Here is a 12,709-nt window from a genome sequence, read left to right as displayed (position 1 = left end):
TGATAGGATAGTGAAGATGGCATTTGGTATGCTTTCCTTTATTGGCCACAGTATTGAGTACAGGAGTTGGGAGGTCATGTTGTGGCTGTACAGGACATTGGTTATGCCACTTTTGGAATACTATGTGCAATTCTGGTCGCCTTCCTATTGGAAAGATGTTGTGAAACTTGAAAGGGTTCAGAAAAGATTTACAAGGATGTTGCCAGGGTTGGAGGATTTGAGTTACAGGGAGAGGCTGAACAGGCTGGGGCTGTTTTCCCTGGAGCATCGGAGGCTGAGGGTTGACCTTATAGAGGTTTACAAAATTATGAGGGGCATGGATAAGATAAATAGACAAAGTCTTTTCCCCAGGGTGAGGGAGTCTAGAACTAGAGGGCATAGGTTTAGGGTGAAAGAGGAAAGATATAAAAGAGAACCAAGGGGCAACTTTTTCATGCAGAGGATAGTATGTGTTTGGAATGAGCTGCCAGAGGAAGTGGTGGAGGCTGGTACAATTGCAACATTTAAAAGGCATCTGGATGGGTACACGAATATGAAGGGTTTGGAGGGATATGGGCCGGGTGCTGGCAGGTGGGACTAGATTGGGTTGGGATATCTGATCGGCATGGACGGGTTGGACCAAAGGGTCTGTTTCCGTGCTGTACATCTCTATGAAACAGGAACTATAGACCAGTTAGCCTGACATCTGTAGGAGGGAAAATGTTCAAATTAATTAAAAATGATTTAATATGGAAAAGAGTGCCAGGTTTGGACAGTGTCATAATGGATTTACGAAAGGAAATCATTCTTGACGAATCTACTGAAATTCTTCAAAGGTGTAATTCGTAGAGGGGAAGCCAGGATATGTGATTTAGTTGAACTTTCAGAAGGCTGTCAATTAAGTTTTATAAAAGTGATTAGTGTCTACATTTAAAGCACATGGGATTGGAGCAATGTATTGACACAGATAGAAAATTGGTTGGCAAACAGGAACAAAGAGAGGGAATAAATAGTCTTTTTCCAAATAGTAGGCAGTGACCAGTGGGGTACCGCAGCGATCAGTGCCCCAGCAATTCACGATATAAATTAATGATTTAGATGAGGAACCTAAATGCATATCTCCAAACTTGCAGCTGACTCAAACCTGGGTGGGAGGGTCAGCTGTAAGAAGGATGCAGAGATGCTTCATTGTTAGTTTAGATTATTTACAGTGTGGAAACAGGCCCTTCGGCCCAACAAGTCCATACCGACCCGCCGAAGCACAACCCACCCCCCTACATTTACCTCGTCACCGAATACTACAGGCAATTTAGCATGGCCAATTCACCTAACCCGTGAGAGGAAACAGGAGCACCCGGAGGAAGCCCATGCAGACATGGGGAGATTGTGCAAACTCCACACAGACAGTCACCTGAGGCGGGAACTGAACCCGGGTCCCTGGGGCTGTGAGGCAGCAGTGCTAACCAGTGTGCCACCGTGCCACCCATGGTGATTTGGAGAAGATGACTGAGTGGGCAAATGCATGGTAGATGTAGCATAATGTGGATAAAGTGAAGTTATCCATTTTGGGAGAAAAAACAGGAAGATGGATTGTACTCTGAATGGCTATAAATTGTGAGACAGGAATAGGAGCCCTCGTGCATCAGTCCCTGAAGGTAAGATGCAGGTACAGTAGGTGGTCAAGAAGGCAAGTGGTATGTTGGCCTTCCTAGTGACAGGATTTGAGCACAGGAGCAGGTATCTCTTGCTGTTATTATAAATGGCCTTGGTGAGACCACACCTGGAGAATTGTGTGTAGTTTTGATCTTCTTCTCTGAGGAAGGATGTTCTTGCTATGGAGGGAGTGCAGTGGAAGTTTACCAGACTGGTTCCTGGGATGGCAGGACTGATGTAGGGGAGTGGTTAAATCACTCAGGATTATATTTGTTGAAATTCAGACAAATGAGGGGGACTCTGATAGAAACCCGTGGAATTCTAACAGTTATCAGACAGGTTAGATTCAGGAAGAATGGATAGTCCAGAAGCAGGGGTCACAGTTTGAGGATATGGGGTAGAACATTAGGACTGAGATGAGGAAATGATTTCTTCAGCTTGGGAGATGTAAGCCTGTGGAATTCACGACCAGAGTCGTGGCCAAAACATTTTAAGAAGGAGGTTGGCTATAGCACTTGCAGCTAAAGGGATCAAAGCGATGAAAATCAAGAACAGACTATTGAGTTGGATGATCAGCCATGATCATAATGAATGGCGAAGCAGGCTTGAAGGACTGAATGGCCTATTTTCTATATTCTCCTATATTCTCCTAATGCTCCTATTTTCTATATTCAATCAGTAAAGCCGTGTCTTCCCCAAATCAAGCAAACGACATATGTCACAATTCTCCAAGTCCCACAGGAAGTAATGATGAAAAAAATGGCTTGGAAGCACCAAAGATACACCTGATAAAAAGGTAGGCAGGAAAGAGATTATTGGTATTAAGCCAGGGAAGAACAGAAGCTAAATATGGGTGGGTGAAAATAGTTGGCTGTGCTGAAAGCTACTCTGTCCTGGTAGAACCTGTGGTGTGGAGGTGGATAATAAATATGGAAGGAATTGTTCATGCTCTAAAATTATTAAATTTGATATTGAATTCTTACGGCTGTTCTGTATCCAAGCGGATGATGAGATGTGGTTTCACCAGTTTGTGATGAGCCTCACTGGAGCACTGCAGCAAGCCCGAGACAGAAATATTGGCATGGGAACACTGTGGTGTGTTGAAGTGGCAGGCTGATTTCAACAGAGAGAATGTAGGTGCTCAGCAAAATGGTCACCAAGTCTCTAGTATATCACCCAATGCAGAGGGGAGGCACTGTGAGCGGCGAATACAGTACATTAGATTGAGTGAAGTGGCAAATCACTAGTTCACTTTCAAGTATCTGGGGCCTTGGATAGCAAGGAGTGGGAGTGGGGGGAGTGTGTGTGTGTGTGTGTGTGTGTGGGGGGGTGGGGTTTGGAGGGGAATAAATGGCAAGGGATGCACATTCTAAGATTGCATGAGAAATTTCCATAGGGATGAACGGAGGTGTTGAGTGTGGAGGAGTGATCCAGAGGGTCACAAAGCGAATGGTCCGTGTAGAATTCTGACAAGAGAGGGGAGGGGAATACATGTCAGGAATAAGTGTTCCACTGGAGGTGGAGGAAATGGTGGCTTACGATCCTTTGGTTATAGAGGCTGGTGAGGTGAAAGGTGAGGTCCAGTTTGTAGTTGGAAAGGGGAGCGGTGAGGGCAGAAGTGCGAGAAATGTATTGACATGACTAAGGGTCCTGTCAACCACAATGGCAGGGAATCTTTGGTTGAGGAAAAAGGTGGACAGGTCTGAAGCTCCCTGAGAAGGTGGCATATTCAGAACAGATGTGACAGAGATGGAGGAATTGGGAACATGGATTGGAGTCCTTACAGAAAGCAGGGCGTGAGAAGGCATAGGTAATGTGGGAGTCAATGGATTTGAAATGAATATTGGTGGCCTGCCTATCTTCAGAAATACCCACTTGGGATTAGAAGAACTGGAGGTATAAAAGGCAGATAAAAGATGTAGAGAGGATGTTTCCCCATATGGAGCAATCTAGAATGAGACCAGCCTCAGGCAACTGTCTGTGTGGAGTTTGCACATTCTCCAATGTCTGTGTGGGTTTCCTCTGGTGTTCTGGTTCCCTCCCTCAGTCCAAAATGTGCAGGTCAGGTGAATTGGCCAAGCTAAATTCCCCATAGTGTTTGGGGATGTGTGGGTCAGGTGCATTAGTCAGGAGCAAATATAGGGTAGGGGGAATACTGGATGGGTTACTCTTCACAGGGTCAGTGTGGACTTGTTGGGCTGAAGGGCCTGTGTGCACACTGTAGAGATTCTATGATTCTATGATTTTAGGGTAGGTGGTGGCAGATTTGAAACAGAGATTAGGAGGAATTACTTTTCTCTTAGTATTTGTAATCTGTGGAACTCACTGCCCAAGAATACAGTGGTCATCAGGACACTGAATAATTTAAGGAGGAGACAAACAGATTTTTAACTAGTAATGAATTGAAGGGTCATACAGAAATGTGCAGGAAGGTGGCATTAGGGCCAAGATGTTATCAGATTTATGATCGGACTTTTCATATATTAGAATTGATCTTTCCCTGGCCTTCTCTGTAGCTGTAACACTATATTCTGCATTCTAATGCAATATCCTGATGTATTTATGGAAGGTATGATTGGTCTGGTTAGCATGTAAAACAATACTTTTCACTTACCTCAGTACATGTAATAAATATGGTGGGATGTTACTCATGACCCCTACACATTAACAGCGCAGAGGTGGAACAAGTGGAGAGTATCAAGCTCCTGGGAGTGGTCATTCACAACAAGCTTTCCTGAACTCTTCATGTGGACGCACTGGTTACAAAGGCCCAACAATGTCTCTTCTTCCTCAGGCAGTTCAGGAAATTTGCCATGATGGCAAATACCCTTGCCAACTTTTATAGGTGTGCCATTGAGAGCATTCTGTCTGGACGTATCACTACCTGGTACGGCAACTGTACCATTCAAGATCGGAGACGGTTACAGAGAATGGTGAACTCAGCCCGGACAATCACAAAGGCCAACCTCCCATCTATAGAATCCATCCACCAGACCCACTATCAAGGAAAGGCCACCAGCATTCTCAAAGATCCATCTCATCCTGGCAATGTTTTTCTACAACCTCTACCATCGGGGAGAAGGTACAGAAGCCTGAACACACACACACCAGCCGGTTTCAAAACAGTTTCTACCCTACTGTTGTTAGAATACTGAATGGACTCTCAAACTCTTAGCATTCACCTGTACCTGTGTTTTTGTTTTTGCCGCTGTTTACCTATTATTTACTTATCGATGCTACTTAACTCTGTGATCTGCCTGTATTTCTCACAAGACAAAGCTTTTCACTGTGCCTCAGTACACGTGACAATAAATTCAATTCAAATAATAATAAATCAACTCAAATCAAATGAGATCAGCCATGACCATCTCAAAAGGTGAAAAGGCACAAGGGGTTGAATTATTTACTCCCACTTCTAGTTCTTGTGTTCCCGATGCACCTGCACCTTTAAAATTGTACTTTTTTTTACAAGGTTCATCCATGTTCTTCCTACCAAAGTGCATCAGCTCACACTTCTCTCCATTCAACCTCATCTGCCACCGATCTACCCATGCCCCCAACTCATCAATGTCCTTTTGGAGTTAGAACATAGAACATAGAACATAGAAGGATACAGCGCAGTACAGGCCCTTCGGCCCTCGATGTTGTGCCGACCGAATCCTACCTAACCTATACTAGCCCAATAACTTCCAAATGCCTATCCAATGCCCGCTTAAATGACCATAAAGAAGGAGAGTTCACCACTGAACCGGCAGGGCATTCCATGAACTCACAACCCGCTGTGTGAAGAATCTACCCCTAACATCGGTCCTATACCTACCACCCCTTAATTTAAAGCTATGTCCCCTAGTAACACCTGACTCCATTAGCGGTAAAAGGTTCTTAGTATCTACCCTATCTAAACCCCTAATCATCTTATACACTTCTATCAGATCTCCCCTAAACCTTCTCTTCTCCAATGAGAACAGCCCCAAGTGCCTCAGCCTTTCCTCATAAGATTTTCCTACCATTCCAGGCAACATCCTGGTAAACCTCCTCTGCACTCGTTCTAAAGCTTCCACATCCTTCCTATAGTATGGCGACCAAAACTGCACACAATACTCCAGATGAGGCCGCACCAGAGTCTTATACAACTGCAACATGACCTCAGGACTCCGGAACTCAATTCCTCTGCCAATAAAGCCCAGTACACCATATGCCTTCCTCACAGCACTATTTACCTGGGTGGCAACTTTCAGAGATCTGTGTACATGGACACCAAGATCCCTCTGCTCATCCACACTACCAAGTAGCCTACCATTAGCCCAGTAATCCATCATCTTGTTATTCCTACCAAAGTGAACGACTTCGCACTTAGCTACATTGAATTCCATTTGCCACATTTCCGCCCAGCTCTGCAACTTATCTATATCCCGCTGTAACCTACCACTTCCTTCCTCACTATCCACAACTCCACCGACTTTTGTGTCATCCGCAAACTTGCTTACCCAGCTTTCAAGTCCTTCCTCTAGATCATTTATAAAGATAACAAAAAGCAATGGTCCCAAAACAGATCCTTGTGGTACACCGCTAGTAACTGCGCTCCAAGATGAACATAATCCATCAACTACTACCCTCTGTCTCCTTCCAGCCAGCCAATTCCTAATCCAAACCTCTAATGTATCCTCAATGCCATACCTCCGAAGTTTTAGCATTAGCCTACCATGGGGAACCTTATCGAACGCCTTACTAAAATCCATATACACAACATCTACTGCTTTACCCTCATCCACTTCCTTGGTCACCTTCTCAAAGAACTCAATAAGGTTTGTGAGGCACGACCTGCCCTTCACAAAACCATGCTGGCTATCCCTGATCACGTTATTCCTACCCAGATGTTCATAAATCTTATCCCTTACCATTCTCTCTAAGACTTTGCCCACCACTGAAGTCAGACTCACTGGCCTATAGTTGCTAGGGCTATCCCTACTCCCTTTCTTGAACAATGGGACCACATTCGCTATCCTCCAGTCCTCTGGTACTATTCCTGTTGACAACGACGACATAAAAATCCAGGCCAATGGCTCTGCTATCTCCTCCCTAGCTTCCCATAGGATCCTGGGGTAAATGCCATCAGGCCCAGGAGACTTATCTATATTCATCCTTTCCAATATTCCCAAAACCTCTTCCCTGCATATTTCCAGGGCATCCATTCTAATTATTTGTGATTCCATATTCACATCAGCAACAGTGTCCTGTTCCTGAGTGAATACTGATGAAAAGTACTGATTTAATGTCTCTCCAATCTCCTTCGCCTCCACACACAACTTCCCACTACTATCCTTGACTGGACCGATACCTACCCTAGTCATCCTTTTATTCTTGACATACCTATAGAAAGCCTTTGGGTTTTCCCTAATCCTACCAGCTAAAGACTTTTCATGTCCCCTTCTCGCTTCTCTTAGCTCCCTCTTTAGCTCCTTCCTGGCTACCTTATAACTCTCAATCGCCCCTACTGAACCTTCACGCCTCATCTTTACATATGCCGCCTTCTTCCCTTTCACAAGGGACTCCAATTCCTTACTAAACCACGGCTGCCTCACAAGGCCCTTTACACCATGCCTGACTGGTACATACCTATCGAGGACACGCAGTAGCTGCTCCTTGAACACTCCCCACATCTCATTAGTGTTCTTCTCTTGAAGCCTGTTTTTCCAATCCACACATCCTAAGTCATGCCTCACTGCATCATAATTTCCCTGCCCCCAGCTATAGCTCTTGCCCTGCGGCACACGATTATCCCTCTCCATCACTAAAGTAAAAGTCACCGAGTTGTGGTCACTGTCCCCGAAGTGCTCACCTACCTCCAAGTCTAACACCTGGCCTGGTTCATTACCTAGAACCAAATCCAATATAGCCTCCCCTCTTGTTGGCCTGTCGACATATTGTGTCAGGAAACCCTCCTGCACACATTGTACAAACACCGACCCATCTAATGAACTCGAGCTATAGCTCTCCCAGTCAATATCTGGGAAGTTAAAGTTCCCCATAACAACCACCCTGCTACCTTCACTCTTTTCCTGAATCATCCTCGCAATATTATCCTCTACTTCTCTAGGACTATTAGGAGGCCTGTAGAAAACACCTAACAGGGTGACCTCACCTTTCCTATTTCTAACCTCAGCCCAAACTACCTCAGATGGCAAGTCCTCTTCCATCGTCCATTCCACTGCTGTGATACTGTCTTTGACAAGTAATGCCACGCCTCCCCCTTTTTTACCCCCATGTCTGATCCTACTAAAACATTTGAACCCTGGAACGTGCAACAGCCATTCTTGTCCCTGTTCTACCCACGTCTCTGTAATGGCCACAACATCGAAGTCCCAGGTACCAACCCACGCTGCAAGTTCACCTACCTTATTCCTTATACTTCTGGCATTGAAGTATACACACTTCAATCCACCTTTCTGGTTACAGGCACCCTCCTTAGAGATCGCTGCATTATTCCTAACCTCCCTACACTCAAGGTCCTGTACCCTAAAGCTACAGTCCTGGTTCCCATGCCCCCGCGGAGTTAGTTTAAACCCTCCCAAAGAGCACTAGCAAACCTCCCCCCAAGGATACTGGTGCCCCTCAGGTTCAAGTGTAGACCATCCTTTTTATAGAGGTCCCACCTTCCCCAGAAAGGACCCCAGTTATCCAGAAACCGGAATCCCTCCCTCCTGCACCATCCCTGTAGCCACGCATTTAACTGCTCTCTCTCCCTGTTCCTCGACTCTCTATCACGTGGCACGGGTAACAAACCAGAGACTACAACTCTGTTTGTTCTAACTCTGAGCTTCCAACCTAGCTCCCTGAAAGCCTGCCTTACATCCTCACCCTTCTTCCTACCTATATCGTTGGTGCCAACGTGGACCACGATCTGGGGCTGCTCCCCCTCCCCCTTAAGGACCCGGAAAACACGATCAGCGACATCACGTACCCTTGCACCTGGGAGGCAACATACCAAACGTGAGTCCCTGTCGCCCCCACAAAACCGTCTGTCTGTACCCCTCACTATCGAGTCCCCACATCCTCCTCACAGTTTATGATGCTTCCAAATTTTGCATCATCTGCAAACTTTGACATTGTCCTCCGCACACCAAGATCTCAATCATTTAAGTCTGCTAGGTAAAGTACGAGTCCCAACACAGGCTGCTGTGGAACACCATTACAAACCTTTCTTCAGTCTGAAAAATATACATTAATCTTTAACAACAATGGACAATGCTGGAGAAACTCAAGTCCCATAGGATTCTTCTTCAGAACTCAAATCATACCAGACTCAATATTAATTCTGTTTCTCTCTCCATAGATGCTGCCAGACCTGCTGAGTTTCACAGGAATTCTCTGTTTGTCTCAGATTTTCAGCATCTGCAACATTTCACTTTTTTTTCACTTGCCATTAGTCTGTTTCCTATCACTCGTCTAATATTATATCCAAGTTGCTTCTGTTCCTTTTATTCCATGCATTATAAAACTTTTCTCACAAATCTGATGTATGGCAGTGTACTGAATGTCCTTTGGACCTCCATGTACATCACATTATTAGTACTACCATCATTGGCCCTTTCTATTACCTCTTGGAGAAACTCAATAAGTTAGTTAAACATGACTTCCCTTTTAAAAATCCATTATGGCTTTTCCTAAACAACCCATCTTTTTCTAAGTGAATACTAATAATATCCTGAGTAATTGTTTCTAGAAGGTTCTTTTCCTTTATATCCTTTTTTACTTTAGCTGTGAAGTTTTCATAGTTGCATGGCTTACTTTGTCTTGCCAAGTGAACATCAGCAAGAGGCTTTCTCTTTTGTCATTAGTGAGCTTTGGAAAGAGAATTAGATAAATATTTGTGAAGCATACAAGTGTTGGAGAAAGAGTGGGTCTGATGGGGAGGGTGCAGTGTAAGAAGTGAAGTTAACTGGACAGATCTCTGTGTAGTTGAATGACCAGAATACTGCCTCTGATTGCCAGCGCTATCAAGCAGTACCTGTTCAGTCATAACTTGCTCAGTGACACCCACTTTCATTTCTGCCAGGGCCAGACAGCTCCTGACCTCATTGCAGCTTTTGTTCAAGCATGGACAAAAGAGCTGAACTCCAGAGGGGAGGGGAGAGTGACAGACCTTGACGTCAAAGCTGCATTCAACAGAGTGTAGCATCAAGGAACCCTCGCAAAACTGGAATCAATGGGAATCAGGGGCAAACTCTTGCTGGTTGGAGTCAGACCTAGTACATAGGAAGGTGGTTGTGATTGTCGTAGGTCAATCATCTCATTTCCATCTTCATCCAAGCTACTTAAATAAATTGTAAACAGTTGCAGTCTCAATACCAGCTCTGCAGCACACCAGCCAACCAGAAAATGACCCATTTATACATAGGCCTCAATCATTTTCCCTCTACCATGAAATCAGAAGTGGGGATGTTCACCAATGATTGCATGATGTTCAGCACCATTTATTACTCCACAGATACTGAAGCAGTCCATGTTCAAATACAACAAGATCTGGACAATATCCAGGCTTGGGCTGACAAGTGACAAGTAACATTTGTGCCACAGAATGCCAGGCAATGACCATCTCCAATAGGAGAAAATCTAACCACTGCCCCTTGACGTTACCATCACTGAATCACCCACTATCAACATCCTGGGAGTTACCATTGATCTGAAATTCAACTGGACTTCCATCTAGAAGGACAAAGGCTGCAGATGCTTGGGGACACCACCTGCATGTTTCCCTCCAAGCCACTCACTATCCTGACTTGGAATATATCGCCATCTCTTCAGTGTCACTGGGTCAAAATCCTGGAATTCCCTCCCTAATGTGTCAACCCACAGCACATGGACTGCAGTAGTTCAAGAAGACAGCTCACCCCCCCCCCCCCCCCCCCCCCACCTTCTCAAGGGCAAACAGGGATAGACAATAAATGCTGGTCAGCCAGTGACACGCATGTCCCACAAATGAATAAAAAAGCTTCCAAAACATGCTATCCAATAATTATGCTGTACCTAAGGAGGAATAATCCCAACTCCCAATCCTTCCACAGCAACAGCAGGGTCTACAAATACAATCAAAAATCTGGAGTTAATAGTGGGTTTATTTCCAGTTTTTGATATGTTTTCTTGGAGCCAACTCAAATCAATTTACCTCCTGTTCCACCCTCTCACGTGATCCACACAAAATTATACTGATTGTGCATTGCATAAACAGGCCAATCCCCTGCTAATTCATATCACTGTTTATATCCCAGAAAAAAAACCTTCCACCAAATTACATCTCACCCTGTCAGGATAATATTCTGTTCCTTTCTGCCTCTTGCATTTATCAACCTTTTCTTTGGAGACACAACTATAAGTAATCAGACAGGAAAAATGAAGGAAACTATAACGTCTGCCAACTGGTTGCTAAAGCTTTACGCAGTGTATGTTTGCAATTAAAAGATCATAAATGGATTTTCTCCTGGTATCTGCAGGATGTGCACACGGCTCTCCATAAGAACACATTGGGTGACATTGGCCGTTCAGACATTTGGGAGAAAATTCGCTATTCGATTACAGTGTAAAATGTGAAAGACAAGGTTACAATGAAATGGCTCCACATCTGATCTCAGTTTACCCAGGATAATTCTTTAAACAAAATAGCTCTACATTCCTGTATTTTTTAATAGTTTCACCGCAATCGCCTGCGACCCGGGGATAGTCTGAATCAAATAATCTTTTACCTTAAAAGACATCCTGCTGCAATTTCCTGAAGCTAAAGGTGACCTACGCCTTGTGATATGGTTTTTTTTCTTTGCTTCCTTTCACAGAATTAGCAGCCGCACTGTAAACAAATGAAGCGGCTCAGTCCTGCAGAAAATCCGGCACCAACATCCCGAATCAATCAATACTAAGCTGACTGCTGAATGATTAACACGGTCCAGCACAGGGTCCCCACAAACAGCTGACTCTGCGCGAACCCGAGAGCTGCCAGTTTTGTAAACCTGCCTGGTCCTCGCCAGTACAGACTGATGGACACTTACAGCATAGAACACCGTGCATGTGAAAGAGCTATCCAGCTATTTTCAATTTCACATCCCCCCCCCCCCCCCCCCGTTCACCTGCACAGAAATTTACCTCCTGTACAGTGAGGGAGGAACATGCTACAGATAAGGGGGAAGGCTTTGATTCACACCTTGGCGGTGCTAAAGAGCCTGTTTTGTGCTGCATTATTCTGTTCACTTAGATTCCCCAAATTCATTTAATAAAGTACCACATCAAAGGTTATTGCAGAAAATAAAACCTCGTGGTGTAGGGGATAGAACATTGACATGGATATAAGATTAACCGCTGAAAATGTGTTGCTGGAAAAGCGCAGCAGGTCAGGCAGCATCCAAGGAGCAGGAGAATCGACGTTTCGGGCATGAGCCCTTCTTCAGGAATGAGATTAACCGACTAATGGAAAGTAACAAGTGGGTATAAATGGGTCATTTTTCTGGGTGGCAAGACATAACAAGTGGTGTGCCAGAGTTTGGTGTTCAGACCACAACTGTTTACACTTTATTTAAATAGCTTGGATGAAGTGATGGATGGTTTGGTTGTGAAATTTGCTGATAACAGGGAGGTAGGGTATGATGGTACTGTAGAGTCATAGAGATGTGCAGCATGGAAACAGACCCTTTGGTCCAACCTGTCCATGCCGACCAGGCATCCCAACCCAATCTAGTCCCACCTGCCAGCACCTGGCCCATATCCCTCCAAACCCTTCTTATTCATATACCAAATGCCTTTTAAATGTTGTAATTGTACCAGCCTCCACCACTTCCTCTGGCAGCTCATTCCATACATGCACCATCCTCTGTGAAAACGTTGCCTCTTAGGTCTCTTTTATATCTTTCCCCTCTCATCCTAAACCTATGCCCTCTCGTTCTGGACTCCCTGATCCCAGGGAACAGACTTTGTCTATTTATCCTATCCATGTCCCTCATAATTTTGTAAACCTCAATAAACTCACCCCTCAGCCTCCGACGCTCCAGGGAAAACAGCTCCAGCCTGTTCAGCCTCTTCCTGTAGCTCAAAT

The 12,709-nt window shown here is 44.8% G+C and overlaps 1 protein-coding gene across 2 annotated transcripts in view; it reads right to left on the bottom strand.

Moving 5' to 3' along the window:
- The window catches only part of ankrd29 (ankyrin repeat domain 29), an 85,161-nt gene extending 73,396 nt beyond the window's left edge, over positions 1-11,765 (bottom strand). The window contains exons 1-2 of one of the 2 annotated variants that reach the window (XM_060824539.1): positions 11,751-11,765; positions 11,373-11,473 (exon numbers count right to left, since the gene is read on the bottom strand). In XM_060824539.1, the coding sequence (XP_060680522.1) occupies positions 11,373-11,384 (12 nt within the window). In that variant the 5' untranslated portion in view covers positions 11,385-11,473; positions 11,751-11,765. Of the gene's footprint in view, positions 1-11,372; positions 11,644-11,750 lie in introns of those variants that run through there. The other variant, XM_060824540.1, reaches the window with a different exon arrangement.
- Positions 11,766-12,709: the final 944 nt, after the last annotated feature.

This window comes from Hemiscyllium ocellatum, chromosome 4 (assembly GCF_020745735.1).
Source record: "Hemiscyllium ocellatum isolate sHemOce1 chromosome 4, sHemOce1.pat.X.cur, whole genome shotgun sequence".
Taxonomy (NCBI): Eukaryota; Metazoa; Chordata; class Chondrichthyes; order Orectolobiformes; family Hemiscylliidae; genus Hemiscyllium; species Hemiscyllium ocellatum.
Note: the sequence above shows the minus strand (reverse complement) of the source record. Positions and strands in the feature narration are given on the sequence as shown.